General features: G+C 39.7%; 1 protein-coding gene across 1 annotated transcript; it reads left to right on the top strand.

Moving 5' to 3' along the window:
• Window positions 1–8: 8 nt before the first annotated feature.
• LOC102875428 (tyrosine-protein phosphatase non-receptor type 2-like) lies at window positions 9–887 on the top strand (the record flags this gene model as incomplete). Its single annotated transcript, XM_006878824.1, has 2 exons — window positions 9–759; window positions 862–887. Coding segments are annotated over 2 exons (777 nt in total), but the record flags the coding sequence as incomplete, so codon positions are not given.
• Window positions 888–16,453: the final 15,566 nt, after the last annotated feature.

The following is a 16,453-nucleotide window of genomic DNA, read 5'->3' as shown; positions in this document are numbered from 1 at the left end:
GTTGTCATTTCTGGCTCATGGCTTGGCAGCAAAAGACCAAAGCAGTTGTCATGTTAAACCGAGTCGTGGAGAAAGAAGCAGTTAAATGTGCACAGTACTGGCCAACAAAAGACGACCAAGAGATGCTGTTTAAAGAAACAGGATTCAGTGTGAAGTTCTTATCAGAAGATGTGAAATCATACTACACAGTACTTGTACTACAATTAGAAAATAACAATAGTGGTGAAACCAGAACAATATCTCACTTTCATTATACCACCTGGCCAGATTTTGGAGTTCCTGAATCACCAGCTTCATTTCTCAATTTCCTATTTAAAGTACGAGAATCTGGCTCCTTGAACCCTGAGCATGGGCCCGTGGTAGTCCACTGCAGTCCTGGTATTGGGCGATCTGGCACTTTTTTCTTAGTAGACACCTGTCTTATTTTGATGGAAAAAGGAAATGATATTAACATTAAACAAGTGTTACTGAATATGAGAAAGTATCGGATGGGACTTATTCAGACAGCAGATCAACTGAGATTCTCGTATATGGCTATAATAGAAGGAGCCAAGTATATAAAGGGAGATTCAAATATACAGAAACAATGGAGAGAACTTTCTAAAGAAGATTTATCTCCTGCTTTTGATCATTCATCAATCAAAATAATGACTGAAAAATACAATGGGAACAAATTAGGCTTAGAAGAAGGAAAATTTGTGAGTGATCAGTTTACAGGATTGCCCTCTAAAATGCAGGATACAGTAGAGGAAAAGAGTGAGAGTATTCTCCGGAAACGTATCCGAGAAGACAGAAAAGCTAACACAGCTCAGAAGGTTCAACAGATGAGACAGAGGCCAAATGAGACTGAATGAAAAAGAAAAAGGCCAAGATTGACAGACACCTAATTGTTCATGACATAAGAATATTCTGCATCTATAAGAATATACTCCATCTATAAATTTTGAACCATTGATGTGCAAGCAAGACATGATGGCCACTCTGGAAACTAAAGTGAGGCTGATAGATCTTTAGATTGCCTTACAACTGTCTGTTTACAAAGTAAACTTTATATCCAGGGAATGAAGAACACCCACCAGCAGAAAACTTTGCTAATCTAATTTGGTTTATTTTTACATGTGTGTATGAAATGTAGAAAGATGTAAAAGAAAGAAGTGAAAGGAAACTACTTTGTATTCTACTGCCATTCCTACTGTACTTTTATACCTTTTGGCAGCATTAAATACTTTTATTTTTAAAAAAAGAAATGCTGAATGAATTCAGCCCCTTTGATTTTCTAACCCCAGCTCTTTGCATATTTCAATATTTTCCTTTGCCTTCCCGTGATGCCCTTTGAAACCTTCTGTTCAACTCCTTAATATCTTGATTTCTTCCCTTTGCTTTGACATCTTGGCATTCTATTGCAATAGTTAGAGTCTCTTCTGACATCCATCTTGGTCTTTTCTTCCTCCCCTGTCTTTGTAAAGACTCTCTGCATTCTTCCTGGATGATATTCTTGATATCTTCCCACATCTTATCTGGTCTTCACTCATTGGTGTATTATACTGCTAATCCAAAGGCTGCACTTCTCTGGCAATTTGAATCCACCAGTGACTCTTCAGGAGAAAGACTAACAATTTTCTTCTATGTGCTTTAAAGCCTCAAAAACCCAATGGAGGGTCAGCTATGAGTCAACTCATGGCAATGGGTGAGTTGAGTTACGTAGAGACTCAACGATAGAGATGGTGCCCAGTTACCGCTCTCAGCTGTTTTAATAGTTTAACTGTGATACAATGAGAGGAAATGTGGAGCAAACCCTCAAATTCTCCAAAATAAACAGAAAAACAGACTGAATGGACTGGTTGAATTTGGGGCAATTTCTGCAATGATTTCCCACCCTGAGACACTCTTCAAACTTTGAACCAAAACAAACTGTTGAGGTCATCTTGCACCCAAATTTAAAAATGGTTGATAGAGTAATGGCTATCACCAGTAAAGATTATTTGCCTTTGAGAACTCATCTAAATGAGGCCAAACACTTAATACGTACTTTAAAACAAAAATGAAACTGGATGAAATATGTTTACGGCATTGAAGTCTATGGGGGAGAGAATAGTTTAAAAGTATTATATTTTAGGGCATTATTTTTATCGTAGGAGTATGCAATGAGGGTTGCAGAGTGGATTATATTTGGGGGTAGTGGGTGGGGTTTTGGGAGGTGTGGGGGGGATTGTGTACCAATGAGGGAGTTTTTCTTTTGCTTTTCAAGGAGAGGAGCAAACGGGGGAGAGGGGGGAGAGGTTTGTGCGGGGAGAAGGGTGCAACAATGAATGAATGGAATCCCAAAATCTCTGTAGATGTTCATTGAAAAGAAAAATAAACAACCTAAATTTAAAAAGAAAAAAAGCTGGAAGTGCGGGTAGGGGGAAGCTGGAAGTGGAAATAAGATTTACTTAAAAAATGACACTACTAAGTATGTATTCTAAAGAAATAATAAATGATATATGAACACACACACACACAAAAATGAGAAGGTAAGAGGACAAGGAAATGAAATTAATGGAAATAATGAGAATGTTTGTGCTTTGGGAAAAGGAAACCAATGTCAATGAACAATTTGTTTAGAAATTGATGAGTGAGAACTTTCTTGCCATGTAAACCTTCAGCAAAGACACATTAAAATATTATCTTTTAAGAAATTCAATGGCTCTCTTTTTGTGGCACCACTGGGGCAATTGGCTGCTTCCCCATGAAGCTGAACATCTCTTTCCCTTTCACTGACTGCCAAAAACTCATTGAAGTGGACGACGATGAGTGCAAACTGTGTACATTTTATGAGAAGCGAATGGCCGCAGAAGTTGCTGCTGATTCTCTTGGTGAGGAGTGGAAGGGCTATGTTGTCTGGACCAGTGGTGGAAACGACAAACAAGGTTTTGACCTATGGCTGAATTCACCTTCTAATGAGTAAAGGGCACTCTTGTGAGAGACCATGGAGAACTGGAAAGAGGAAGTGCAAATCTGTATGGAGTTGCTTTGTGGATGCCAGTCTGAGTGTTCTCAACTTGGTTATTGTCAAGAAAGGGGAGAAGGATGATCCCAGGACTGATACCACTGGGGCCCAAGAGAGCCAGCAGAATTCACAAACTCTTCAATCTCTCCAAAGAAGACGATGTCCGTCAATATGTTTTAAGAGAGCCACTGAACAAAGAAGGTAAGAAACCCAGGGCCAAAGATTCAGTGTCTTGTTACTCCACATGTCCTGCAGCACAAGCACCAGTGCATTTCGCTGAAGAAACAGCTCACTAAGAAGAATAAGGAGGAGGCTGCAAAGGAAGCTAAGCTTCTGGCCAAGAGAATGAAGGAGGCCAAAGAGAAATGCCAGGAGCAGATCGCCAAGAGACAGAGGCTGTCCTCTCTGAGAGCTTCTACTTCCAAATCCAAATCCAGTCAGAAATAGAATTTTCTATGTGTGGAAAATTAATAAACTCATGTATTAAATTTCCTTAAGAAATTCATCAGAGAGAGAGAGAGAGAAGGAAAGTGGAGATGATCTGGTGATTGAGATGTTTTTATCATTAAGCATTTATGCACCACTTTACATTTTCAGAAAGCATAACAACCTTCTTTCCCTTGCTTACTTTGACAGGTTAACATAACATTTATGACCTTGGAATAATTATTAGTGTCAAAGCATGGCTGAATGGAGGAAAGTTCAGAAAAACATTAGTACAACTGTATCCCCACCCCCACCCCCCCTTTGTGGATAGACATATACATCAGCTATGGAGAAATTGGTTTGGGGTGGTTCTTTTCTTTCCTCACATAGCTAATATAGATTAGACTAGAGACCAGAAGAAAAATTTATCTACAAACTATGAATATGTCTCTTCTTCTCCTTATAAAATCAAGGTAGAAGTTAAAAATTCATTACTTCTTATGAACCACACCTGCCAGAGATAGATTTATTTCCAGTAACAGAGAAATGGCTAGACACTTAGAATTTTCCCTGGAAAAGCAAATTACACAGGCCTCTGCAGCCCCACTCCATATCCTGCTCTGAATTATGTGCATGAAGTGGGCTGCTGATATGACTGCAGATACAATCACAAATACAATTCTACAAGCTCTGTTACCTCAAGGCCAACAAAACTTTGGTAATCTTTCCTATTTCTGAAAATGAAGACGTAAATATGGGACCAGAGAACATTTCTTTGAAAAAAGTAAATAAAACAAAACCAAAATTAAACATTTCAGTGAGCTATGTAAATGGAGAATCAGAATCTTATTCTGAAATGGAGATATTTGGGATAAGAGCTATAAGTCAGAGAAAGAAAGACCCCAAAAAAGGTTGATTGATGCAGTGGCTATAACAATGGTTTTGAGCATATCAGAAACCATGAAGACCTTGTCCAGCACAGGGCATGGTTCAGATCTGTTGTCCTTTGGGTCACTAGGAGCTGTAGTTGACTAAGTGGCACCTAACAACAACAAACTACTCCTCAAGTGAAAGTTGGACAATGAATAAGGAAGAGGAGAAACAGATGGCTTTGAATTGTGTTGGTGTTGGCAAAAAATATTGGATATACCATGGACTGTCAAAAGAACATTCCAAAGTGTCTTGGAGGATGTGCAAATGGGGTGCTCCTTAGAGGCAAGGATGGTGAAACTTGGTTACACATACTTTGGGCATGTTGTCAGGAAGGACCAGTCCTTGGGAAAAGAAATCATGGTAGGAAAGGTAGAGAGAGAGGGTCCGTGAAAGAGAGAAACAATCTCAATCATTAACTGACACAGTGACTGCAGCATTGCACTTGAGCATGATGGAGACCAGAGACCATGATGATGGTGCAGGATAGGGCAAACTTCCTATCAGTTGTTCAAGGGTCTTTATGAGTCATAATTGACTCAGTAGCCCCTCAAGATAAAGAAAATACACTTTGTTGAAAGTTTGGTTTTGTTTGCCTTGAGTTGTCATAGCAAGACTGTGGGGTTTGGGTTTGCCTTTTCATCCTTCACTGAGCTGGGTCCAAAAAGCAAAGCACAATAAGTGGACAAAGACTTGACTTTGGTGGCAAGTCAGGTTACAAACGATGAGGAGTAGAGGAACACCAAGGAGCAAAGGTGGCAGATAGAGCTTCCTCATGGGTGGTCTATGGCTAGAACACTCTGGAAAGAGTTCTAGCTCATATTTAAATTTTAAGATTTGTGGGCCTTGGTTGGGATTTGTTGTGTTTTGGGTTTTTATTATTATTGTTGTTATTATTATTATTGTAAATCTAACTACAGATCTTAGAAAATTTTATTATGTATAAGATTCTCACCACTGGACCAATTGGCAGCATCAGGATGGATGATGAAGAGATTGAGATTTTTCACAGCTTTAGTCTGCTTGGCTCCACAATCAACACTCTTGGCACCAGCAGCCAGGAAATTAAAAGACGTATTGCAATGGGAAAGTCTGTTGTTAGGGGCCTCTCTAAAGTACTCAAGAGCAATGGTGTGTCTCTAGAGACTAAGGTGCATCTGGTACAGGTCATGGTCTTGCAATCACTTGTTATGTGTCAGAAAACTGGACAATGACCAGGGAGGACAGAAGGAGAATTTATGCCTTTGAGCTTTGGTGTTGAAGAGTGCTGAGGGTGCCATGAACTGCCAAGAAAACAAACAGATTCTTCTGGAGAGGGTTAAACCAGGCTGCTCCTTGGAGGCAAGGATTCTGAGACTTCATCTGACATACTTTGGTCATGTTGTAAGGAGAGACCAGTCCTTGGAGAAAGACATCATGCTTGGGAGGGTGGAGGGTAGGCGCAGGAGGGGAAGGCCCTCTGGGAGATGGATTGATTCAGTGACTGGGGCAATCGGGATGAGTGTGTTGGAGACAGTGAGATTGGCACAGGACAGAGAAGAGTTTAGAGCTGTTGTACATAGGGTCGCTATGAGTCGCAAGCGACTCGATGGCACATAACAACAACAACAACAACATAAGGTATGTTGCTTCTGTTATTGTTATTTGTTGAGTTAGATATGACACAGATGACCCTCCAGCTGGTTTTCAGATGCTGTAAATCACGTAAGAGGAGATTTCCAATCTCCCTCCCACAGAGCAGCTAGCTAATAATTGAACTGTCTGACTTTGAGTTGGCAGCACAGCTCCCACCAGAGGTTCCTGAATAAGGTATGTTGTTGTTAGGCCTTGATGAGACAAGCATGACTCATAGCAACCCTATAAACAACCAGTCTGAACATTTATTGTCCTATCCTGTGCCCTCCTCACAATCCCTGACACACTTGAGCCCATTGCTGCAGACATTGTGTCAATCCATCTGGTCGAGGGTCTTCTTTTCCTTTGTAGTCTCTCCACTCCCCTGAGCATGATGTTTCTCTCCAAGGAATAACCTCTTCAAGGAAAATGCTAAAAGTATGTAAGACAAAGCTTTATCATCTTTGCTTCCAAGAAGCACTCTGGCTGCACTCTCTCCAAGATATATGTGTTTGTTCTTTGGACAGTCCATGGGCCATTCAGTACTCTTTTCCAACACCACAGCTCAAAAGCATCACTTCTTCTGTAGTCCTTAGTCATTATCCAGCTGTGAGATGCATAACATGTGACTGCAAAGGCCATCACCTGAATCAGGAACACCATCCTCAAACACAAACCATTGCTTCTCAATAATTTGGAGAGGGTCGTGATTGTAGACTTTCCCAGTGCAACATATCTCCTAATCTACTTACTGCTGGTACAAACTGTATTGATCCAAGTAAGAAATAGTTTTAATCTTTTCTCCATCTAATGTAATGTAGCCTATTGGTCCAGTGATGAGGATTTTTGTTTTCTTGATAAGATTCAACCCATATTGAAGACTGTAGTATTTGATCATCTGCTGCAAGTGTTTCAAGTGTTCCTCACTTTCCTCATGCAGAGTGTGACATCTGCATAACAAAGGTTATTGATGAGTTTTCTTCCAATCTTGATGCCATATTCTTCTTCATAAACTCCAGTTTTTTAAGATAATTTGCTTGGCATACAGATTGAATAGGTATGGAGAAAGGATATAACCTTGATGCACACCTTTCTTAATTTTAAGACAAGCAGTGTTCCCTTGCTCTGTTCATACAATAGCCTCTTGGTCTAGGTATAGGTTTCACAGGAGCACAATAACCATCCTGAGACTCTCATTCTTCTCACTATCACCCATCATTTGTTAAGATCCACACACCTTTGCATAGTCAATTAAAAAAATGAGGTATAGGTTAGAAAGTTTTCAAGTGTCAGCATTGCTTGGGAAAGTCTTCCAAACACCAAAACCAAACTTAGGTTAACTGAGTTCATTAAGATTCACATTCGCTCTATAGGGTTGCTATGGGCTAAGAAAGCTTTAGAGGAGGGAAAGAACAATTTTTGTGTAGTGAGACAGAACTCAGGATCCAAGAACAGGAGAGAAAGCTTAGGAGACAGAGATAAAAACAAGCTGAAATAGAAAATAAGAAAGGTCTTTCCTGATCTTCCAAATAATACAAGCAATAAATCAGGCCCAGGGGGCTTTAATTACTAACCTCTCCAAGTTTAGGGGCTTTTTGTCAGTTGCTGACCTATTTATTCTGAAATTTTTCTGCCAATTCCTACTCATCCTCTCCCTTCTCTTCTGTTTCAAAAAAGTTTGAGTGGCTTTTTTTGTTTTGTTTTGTTTTTGTTTTTAACCCCAAACTGCTCAAATGTTTTGACTGGAAGCCAGGTCATTCTGACAAACCAAAAGCCATGAAGAGTTCTGATGATTAATATTGTAACATGATGTTCCATGTCAACGTGGCTAGACTATGACTTTTGGGTGGGATGGTGATACTGGACCAGGTGCTTTCCCATAATGTAATACAATGTAACCAGCTTTCATTTTATGATCTGATGTGAGTAGCCAATCAGCTGAAAGAGGATTTCCCTTGGAGGTGTGACCTGCCTGCAGTATATAAAAGGATGTTCCCTTCCTTCCCTACTTTATCTCTCGTTCTTAGGATGTAAACCTCAAGAAAGCTCAAGTTTGCCATCTGGCCTGCGGAGTTTACTTTTGCCAACTCTTACAAACTTAGAAGCCAGCAGAGGTCTCCAGCCTGCTGTCAGACTCACCTATTCGAAACTTGCAATCTCCTACAATTGAATGAGTGATTTCCTTGTAAATCGATCTCACTCATTCACTGACTCACTCTCTTTCTGTGTGTATATGTGTTTCACTACTTTTGCTACTCTGGAGAATCCATACTAACAAATCAGCCCAAGTGCAATGGTTCATTGAGACCCACATCCCTAAGCCCATGCTGCTGTTATTGTTGTTATGTGCCATTGAGTCGCCTGCAATTCAAGCACTGTATTTAAATTTCCACTCAGTTGGTCTATTATCCTCAGGTTTTCTATAATCTAACATTGCTGTTGTTGTTTTTTATTGTTTTCTGTAGAGTCAGAACCGACTTATAGCTAAGCCTCCAAGAATATTTTCAGAGGCTGTGAATCGCACAGGAGGTAATTGCTCATATCTTTTTCCTGCACAGCAGCTGGTGGTTTTGAACCATCTGCCTTTGGGTAGGCAGCACAAGTCCTTACCACTAGGCCACCAAAGTTCTCAATTCTAATATACCTCTTTATTTTTACAGTTTCCAATGTAGCTCTAATCTTTCCTTAGTTGCTTAGTCAACTTACAATGTTCAGAGAAATGCATGCCCTCATTCAACCAGCAAATATTTATTGCTTGTTGTATGTGTCAGGTATGATTCTAGATGTAAATCCCTCTGGATGTCAACTTTAGGAATAGCTTCAATAGCATGTCAGTCTTTATGTGCTACCAAACCCCTAACTTCAGCACCCAGATCTCCAGCCACAGGGGTAAATAATTCTATTCCATCCACACCCTGCTGATTCTTCCCACTTTCTCCTTTATTTTATCTTTTTAAATCATTGCATTCTTTGTCTCTGGCTCCTATACTTCTAGTAACTCAGGAAGTGCCGCCAAAACCACAAGATATCGTGGACCTTTGGGGAATTTAAATGCAACTCCCTTTCCTGTTTAGCATCTTGACACCAACTCAAAAGAAAATTCACTCAAATTGCCAAGGATAAATAATGTGCAAGTATTTTAGGAAAACAGATCTTTGCTCCACTGCAGTGCTTGTTAATTTAGAAAACGTAGTATAAGTTACGGATCTATGAGGGAAACTGGGAAAACAAATTGAATTGATGCCTTAGAATGAAGCACTACCATATTTGGAACCTCTTTCCCCGCCCTCAATACTCCTGCAACAGTCCAGGATGACAATGGCAAAATAAGGATTTTGGCTCTGTCTGCTCTTAAAAGTCTTGACTTAAAAGGGAAGCAGAACCTGTCACCACATCAAACATTTCCAGATTCATCCTAATGGCGTCTGAGTCTGAGAAACATATTATAAAAGCTTGCCAGCACCCAGAAAGAGTGTAAATCTATGACTGCAAAGAGTATTGGGATCATAGCATTGATGAGTCAGTTACAACCAGTCTTGAGCCCACAAGATTAACCATGTCACTTGTGATTTTTTGGCATTTGGAAAAAAGAAAAAGAGAAGATGAAGTGAGCACATGCAATGAACCCAGCAAATATGCCCTCTGGAGACGTGTACCTCTCCCTAGGACGTGTCAAAAACTTCCTTTCGTTGACATGAATGCATTTCAGGAATTGATACTCAATACTGGTCTTCACTTGTGGTGAATAACCTCCCAAATCGGGAAGCATTTCTCTGCGCAGGTGAAGGCAACTTTCCCCAGCCCAAGTGATTCACAGAGGCCCTCAAACCATTGCCTAGACTTCCTTCTTTCCTTCCAAAGTTAGCCAGGCAGTCGGCCTCATTTTGCTCACTTTCAGCAATGCAAACATGTCAAACAAAAATCTCAGCATTAAAGAAATGTTGCCAGAAGGTCATGCAAGTACCAACTCAGGTTCTTGCTGCCGTGATGCTTGCACAGTCACCACACTCAAAAAAGGAAAACAGTTCATTTTTATCAGTAATTTTTTTCCCTGCCAATATGAATAGAAAGGGTCATTTTCTGCCTTGGTTTTTATAAACTCTGCGTGTTTAAAGAGGATAAATGCACACAAGGAAGATGCAAACCGCAGCGACCACAATATCCCAGCTCTGTCCTATTCAACTCTTTTTTTTTTCCTCTTCAGTGAGCTTTGCATAAAGCTTACCCAAACCCACATGGATTTCTATAATATCCAAAAAGAATGACAATGAGTGATGTGATGTAGGTGGAAACTGCCTGAAGAAACCTAAATTGTAACAGGGAAAAAAATGACATTTTAGATTTTAAATGTTACACAGTTTTTATAAAGCTTCAGTCAATTTATTTTATTTATTCTAATGAAGAGCATTACAACTGCTTTACTGCACTGAAGCAAGCATCGATCACATCATTAATCACACCTTGTGAATAGCCACAAATCAAGTTCTAACAGCAAGCACTGAATCAGGGGCAATGAAGCATAAACTCCTTCACAATTTATGATCTCTCCAATTGCATCTTTTCAACCATTAAATTGCAAGATACCATAAATTTTTATCTTCTTCACTTCAGTCACATTATTGATTCTGCCGTGTGAAATATAGAAGCGCTGTAAATCTCGGCTATTGAATTAAATTTAAAGTCTCGACTTCAGAAAAGAAACCCAACACACTGCCATGGCTGTTAATTTACACTGAGGAACAAATGATAGAAACATTAAAATTTAAATGGACAACAGGGATTTCTAAAAGGCACGGTTCTGTCAATCCAGTCCTTGTCAACCTTGAAGGCTTTTTAAAAAAATGATTATTATTAATTCAAATTTTGAGATGTAAATGAAGAAAATTGAAATTTTAGAAAAGAGAATGTAGGCAGGTGGATTTCCACAAGAACAAGTGACAGATGTAGAAAGGCTTCTTTCTCATTGTCCTACAAACAGGACAATGACAGCGGGTCCTCCTATCCCCACCCTGTAGTCAGGTCCTGCTCTGAACAGCTTCTGTGTAAAGTGATCCCCTGTGAGGTCATCAACTTGGTTTTTCCATTTGTCTTCCTCACTGTGGATCCCTTTTCTGTCCTGCTGTCCTTCTCAGAGAAGCCCTGGGTTGTACATCAGAGTAAGCATCAGGTCAGCTGTTTGAATCCACCAGCTACTCTCAGGGAGAAAAAAATGTGGCAATCTACTTCTGTAAAGATTCACAGCCTCAGAAACCCTGTTTACTCTGTCCTACAGCATTGTTTTGGATCAGAATTCCTTCAAGAGTAGTGAGTGGTTCTTCACTGAGACGCCCTATTGTCTGGTTTCTGATTGGGTTTGACCAATGGAAAGCAGACAACAAAGAGCAGGAAGACGGAGAGGCAAGCACATTAGTTCCTCACACCCTCCCTGAGTCCACACCTGGGTTTGGGTGGAATGGGACCCTCCATGCCTACAGCTCCTGCAGTGGGGGCCTGAGGTCTCTCTCTAGCTCCAGCTCCCACCAAGCCCCAGTGGCACTATTTCCATCCTCAATATCTTCAGGTCTGACATTCTTAAAGACACTTCCCTTCTTTGACTTCTCTCCAGGTGCGTCTAGCAAAAATGAAAAAAAAAAAAAAAATTAATGCTCTTGACTGACTCCAAGAGATCCATGTGTCAGAGCAGAGCTGTGCTCTGTAAGCATTTCAATGAATGACAGCTTTCTAGGTTGTCAGGCCTTTCTTCTGAGGTGCCTCTGGATAGTCTAGGATGAAATCTCCAACCTTCTTACTAGCAGCCTAGTGTGTGTACCCAGATGTCTCAGCATCACTTTATGATTCCTTTATTCCCTGTCCATGACTCTGTAAACAGCCCCTCATTAAAGTATCTTCATTTGAACTCGGGAATTCTCGAGCGGGATTCTGACTCCTGCTACAGCTTTGATGGATACAGAAGATGCCAGGCTGCACAGGAGACCTGGCCATAACCCAACAGTGCAGTGAAAGTCGGAATATCACAGAAAAACAGTGAAAAGCCTGAATATGTCAGACCACTGATACATTCACTAATACATTGAGAAACGTCACTTACATTTTGACAGGTTAGCTGAGCTTGGTTATAATGGCATAATGGCATGACAAGTTTCTTTTTGCAATAAATTGACAGGGAAGTTTCAATATTTTAGTCACAGAGGGTATGACTAGATTGAAGAAAGTCCCCAGATGCAGATGGTTAATGTGCTTGAGATTGGAGGGTCAAGTTAACCCCAGAGTACCACAGGAAAAAGGTCCTGGTGTCTACTTCTGAGAAAGCAATAATGGAAAATCCTAAAGGGCATTAAGTCAACTCTGTAGCAACTGCTATGTGCCTACTCCTTGTCTCTTTCTCTTGGTTTGAATCTACTAGTTACTTCCCATGAAAATGATGGACAATCTGTTTTCTGGAAATTCAGAGCCTCACAGGGAGAGCTGCGAGTTGGTTCTGACTCAACAGTATTGTGTCTAAGTACACACATACATGCGCGTACATTTTTATATGCCATAAATTTGGCAGTGGATTTCTCTCTCTCTCTCTCTACACACACACACACACACACACACACTCGTCAGTCATTGCTGTGGAGCTGGAACCAACTCATAGCTGACCCTCCAGCAGGCTTGCAGAAGCTGTAAATTGCACAGAAGGAAACTGCCTATCTTTCTCCCTTAGAGAAGCTGGTGAATTTGAACTGCCTGCCTTTATGGTTCATAGCACAACTCCTTACCCACTATATCACCAGAGTCCCTGGTGTATATCAAGTGTCTGTATATATATATATAATTGATGCGGCTCTGATGGCATTGTTTGTATAGGAAGTTGCACTGTTAATTCAAAGATTGCACCTTTTTGATGGTTTTTAAATCCACTAGTAGCTCATCAGGAGAAAGATCTCCCTTGCAACTTACAGACTTCAAAATCCAGGGGCGGATCAGCTACAAGTTAGTTCTGACTCAATAGCAATGAAAAAAGAGAGATGATGTATGCTTTCAATAATATCCTATTTTTATGTGATCAAATGCATAAATGCACATAGATACATATATACATTTACGTATATTCTTCCCTAACCCTTACACACTTGATATTCTGCCACACTTCTTACTTGTTTTCACTTAATAACATACCTTAACACTTGGTGACAACATGTTACAAAGCTTATTTTATATCAGCACCTAAGCAGTTGCTTTTTAAATCTGTAGAGTAGTTCATGAAGATGGATCATCTTTTTTAATTTTATCCATTGCTGATAGACATTCGATTGCTAATGCAAACTCTTGCTATTGCAAATAATCGTACAGTGAATAATAGTCTTGTACACATGTCATTTCACAAATACCACACAGTAACTTTTAAAATTGATTTAACATTAAAAAAAAATTGGACTTCAAATGGAAAAGGATTTGAAACCTCCCCAGAAAAGTGAAAGTTCTGGCACTGATGAACTTTCACTCCACCTGGCAACAGTCAGCCAGACTAAGGATGTCCCTGTTAGAAGCATTTGTGTGTTCCCTAATTTACCAAAACCTCCATGCACCTTTCCGCGGTCTGTAGGATCCAGATGGGCATTTGAAAGAAACGCATCATTCTCATGTTCAAGTTGTTACCCTGAACAGTAAAGACCCTCTCAGGATGCCCAGCCATAATGGAATGAATGGATTGAAAAATTATGGTATATTCACACAATGGAATACTATACAGCATGCAGGAGCAATGATTTTGTAAATTACTACCTAACATGGGAGGGACTGGAGATCACTCTGCTAAATGAACTAGCTCAGTTTTACAAAGACAAATACTGCATAAAACTGTTATTGTAGAATGAGTACAAGGATCTAAGGAGGGGAGTGGGGGAGCTTAGTCACACAGTCACACAATTTGATGGGTGGAGGGAGGAATGGGTAAAGGAAAGGAAAAAGATCTGGTGTGAAAAAACAATGTATAGGATCTTTGTAAGTAAACCAGCATAAAATAATTTTTTTTAAAAAGAAAGATCTCTTTTTAAAAAATATATGTTTATATGTATATGTGACCTCTGGTGGCCTAGTGATAAGAAGCTGCGCTGCAATCCCTAAGGTTCATGGTTCAAGGCCACCAGCCACTCTGAGGGAGTAGGATGGGCAATCTCCTCCCGTGGGATTAGCTGCCTCTGAAACTAACTAAACAACAGTGATAAAATACATATTGGAGCCCTGACCCCTTTACTTACAGATGTAATCTTGTTTGGAAACTGGAGTATAATTTACTGAATCACTCACTGTTGATGGACATATAGGTTAGTTCCCTTATCTTGGTATTACAAACAACCCCACAGTTGTTAATAAAATTATCCTTGAGTAGGATGGAATATACTCTCTTAAGAGTTACAGTAGACTTTGACACAGCAACACAAGTATTAGGAAAGATAGATGAGGATAAATTGCAAGCCAAAGACCTGAGTCATATTAGGAATGACAAGGGCAGGATAAGACCTTGATTTAAACTTTTGACAGTCAGAATCATGGAAAAAATAAATTTCCATTCTTCAAAGTCATCTACCTGTATTTGGGTTATTATAGCACCAGAAAACCAACCATTCCCCTTCCCTCCCTGGTTCTATAAATTTTCGGAATGTCACTCTTTCTCCAATCTCACTATGAAGGAAATTCCACGAAGAAATATATTTTCTTTTGTTCTCCACCTCAACTTCAGCAACTAAAGAAGCAAAAAAATACAATAAATGAATAAGTGGAAGCAAGAATGCACTAAAGATCAAGTATATGAAGATCTACATATCTTCAATCTGTCTTGTTTTCACTCATGTCACATTAGCTTATCCAATACAAATTTTCCTATTTTGTCAGCTACATGTTTTTCCAAGTTTATCAGTATTATCTTCTATTAATTTTGAGTCACTTTTCCTATTCTACTTATTAGACCTTTTTTATTTGTTTGGGTGGTGGTTTTTATGGTTTTTCTCTCCAATAGTTCCAACCTTCTTGGTTTCAAATCAGAAGAAATCAGATTTATGTTTTTCACCTGTTCTTCAAATCCATAAATCTTATTTTAAATTCCAAAACAGCTCTAACAGCTTTGAAATGTTAATAACCCTATAAAAATATTCACATTAGTCCAAATTATATGATTAATGTAGTTTCTTCCCAGTGAACATTTAAACGACTTTAAACACGACATTCTTTCTGACAGTCGATATATGATACAAGTCCATTTTAGAAAAATGAAAAAGGTGAATGATAATATCAAATAATTGTGATTTTAAAATGAGCACCAGAGTTTTACCAATCCAAGGTTTTTTCCATGGTAATTTGTTATATAATCAGTGGGCTGCCAACAGCATGCTGTTGAGTTGATTTCAACTCAGAGTGATCCTTGTGGCAAAATAGAACTGGCCCATAGGGTTTGCTAGGCTATAATCTTTATGGAAGCAAATCACCAGGTTTTTCAAACTGGATGGGTTCAAACCCTCCAACATTATATGTACTTTTTAAGGGATCCATACAGTCAAATGCTTTTGCAAATACAGTAAAACAGAGGTAAACATCTTTCTGGTGTTCTTTGCTTTCAGTCAAGATCCATCCAACAACAGCGACGATATCCCTTGTTCCTCTTTTGAATGTGGCTTAGAGTTAGTGGTTGTACTTATAATATACTGCTGCAATATTTAAAATGTTTTTTCAGTAAAACTTCAATTGTGTGTGATATTAATTATATTATTTTCTAATTTTCTCATTCTGTTAAGTCACATTTCTTTGGAATGAGCACAGACATGGATCTCTTCCAGGCAGTTGGACAGGTTTTCCAGAATTCTTGGCATAAACAAGCGAGCATTTCCAATGATGTATCCATTTGCTGGAACATCTCAGCTGGTATTCTGTAAATTCTTAGTCTTCAGCTTGCCAGTGCAAAGGGAAGGGCCCCTCTAAGGCCAGGCCCTCTATGGCTGCTAGTGAGGAAGGCCTGTGTGGAAAGTCTCCAACTATCCACTACTAAGTGATAATATTTGACCTTTGATAGGCTTTTTGAGATTAACTGACTTGCCCAAGATTATATAGGTGCAAGAATGGGTATCAGTGTTTCAGTGGGAGAATTGGTTTTGATTCCCAGCCAGGGTATTCTGTGTACATTGTTGTCACTGTTACGTGCTGTCAAGTCAGCTATGACTCATAGCAAGCCTATGCAGAACAGCTGTGAACCTTGTCCTATCCTGAGCCAACCTCACTGTCTCTGGCACACCTGCCCGCATTGCCACAGTCATTGTATCAATCCATCACATTCAGGGTCTTCCTCTCCTGTCCTATCGTCCTAACCCTCCAAACATGATGTCCTTCTCAAAGGACTGGTCTCTCTTGTCAATAGGTCAAAAGTGTGTGAGATGACACTTTAAAATCCTTGCCTCCAAAGAGCAACCTAGCTTCACCTTCTCTAGGACAGAACTACTGGTGCTCTCATGTGCATTAGGC

The sequence above is a fragment of the Elephantulus edwardii genome, unplaced genomic scaffold, assembly GCF_000299155.1.
Source record: "Elephantulus edwardii isolate Elephantulus edwardi_28Jun2011 unplaced genomic scaffold, EleEdw1.0 scaffold00001, whole genome shotgun sequence".
Classification (NCBI taxonomy): Eukaryota; Metazoa; Chordata; class Mammalia; order Macroscelidea; family Macroscelididae; genus Elephantulus; species Elephantulus edwardii.
The sequence above is the reverse complement of the archived record's forward strand: the minus strand, read 5'-3'. Positions and strand labels throughout refer to the sequence as shown.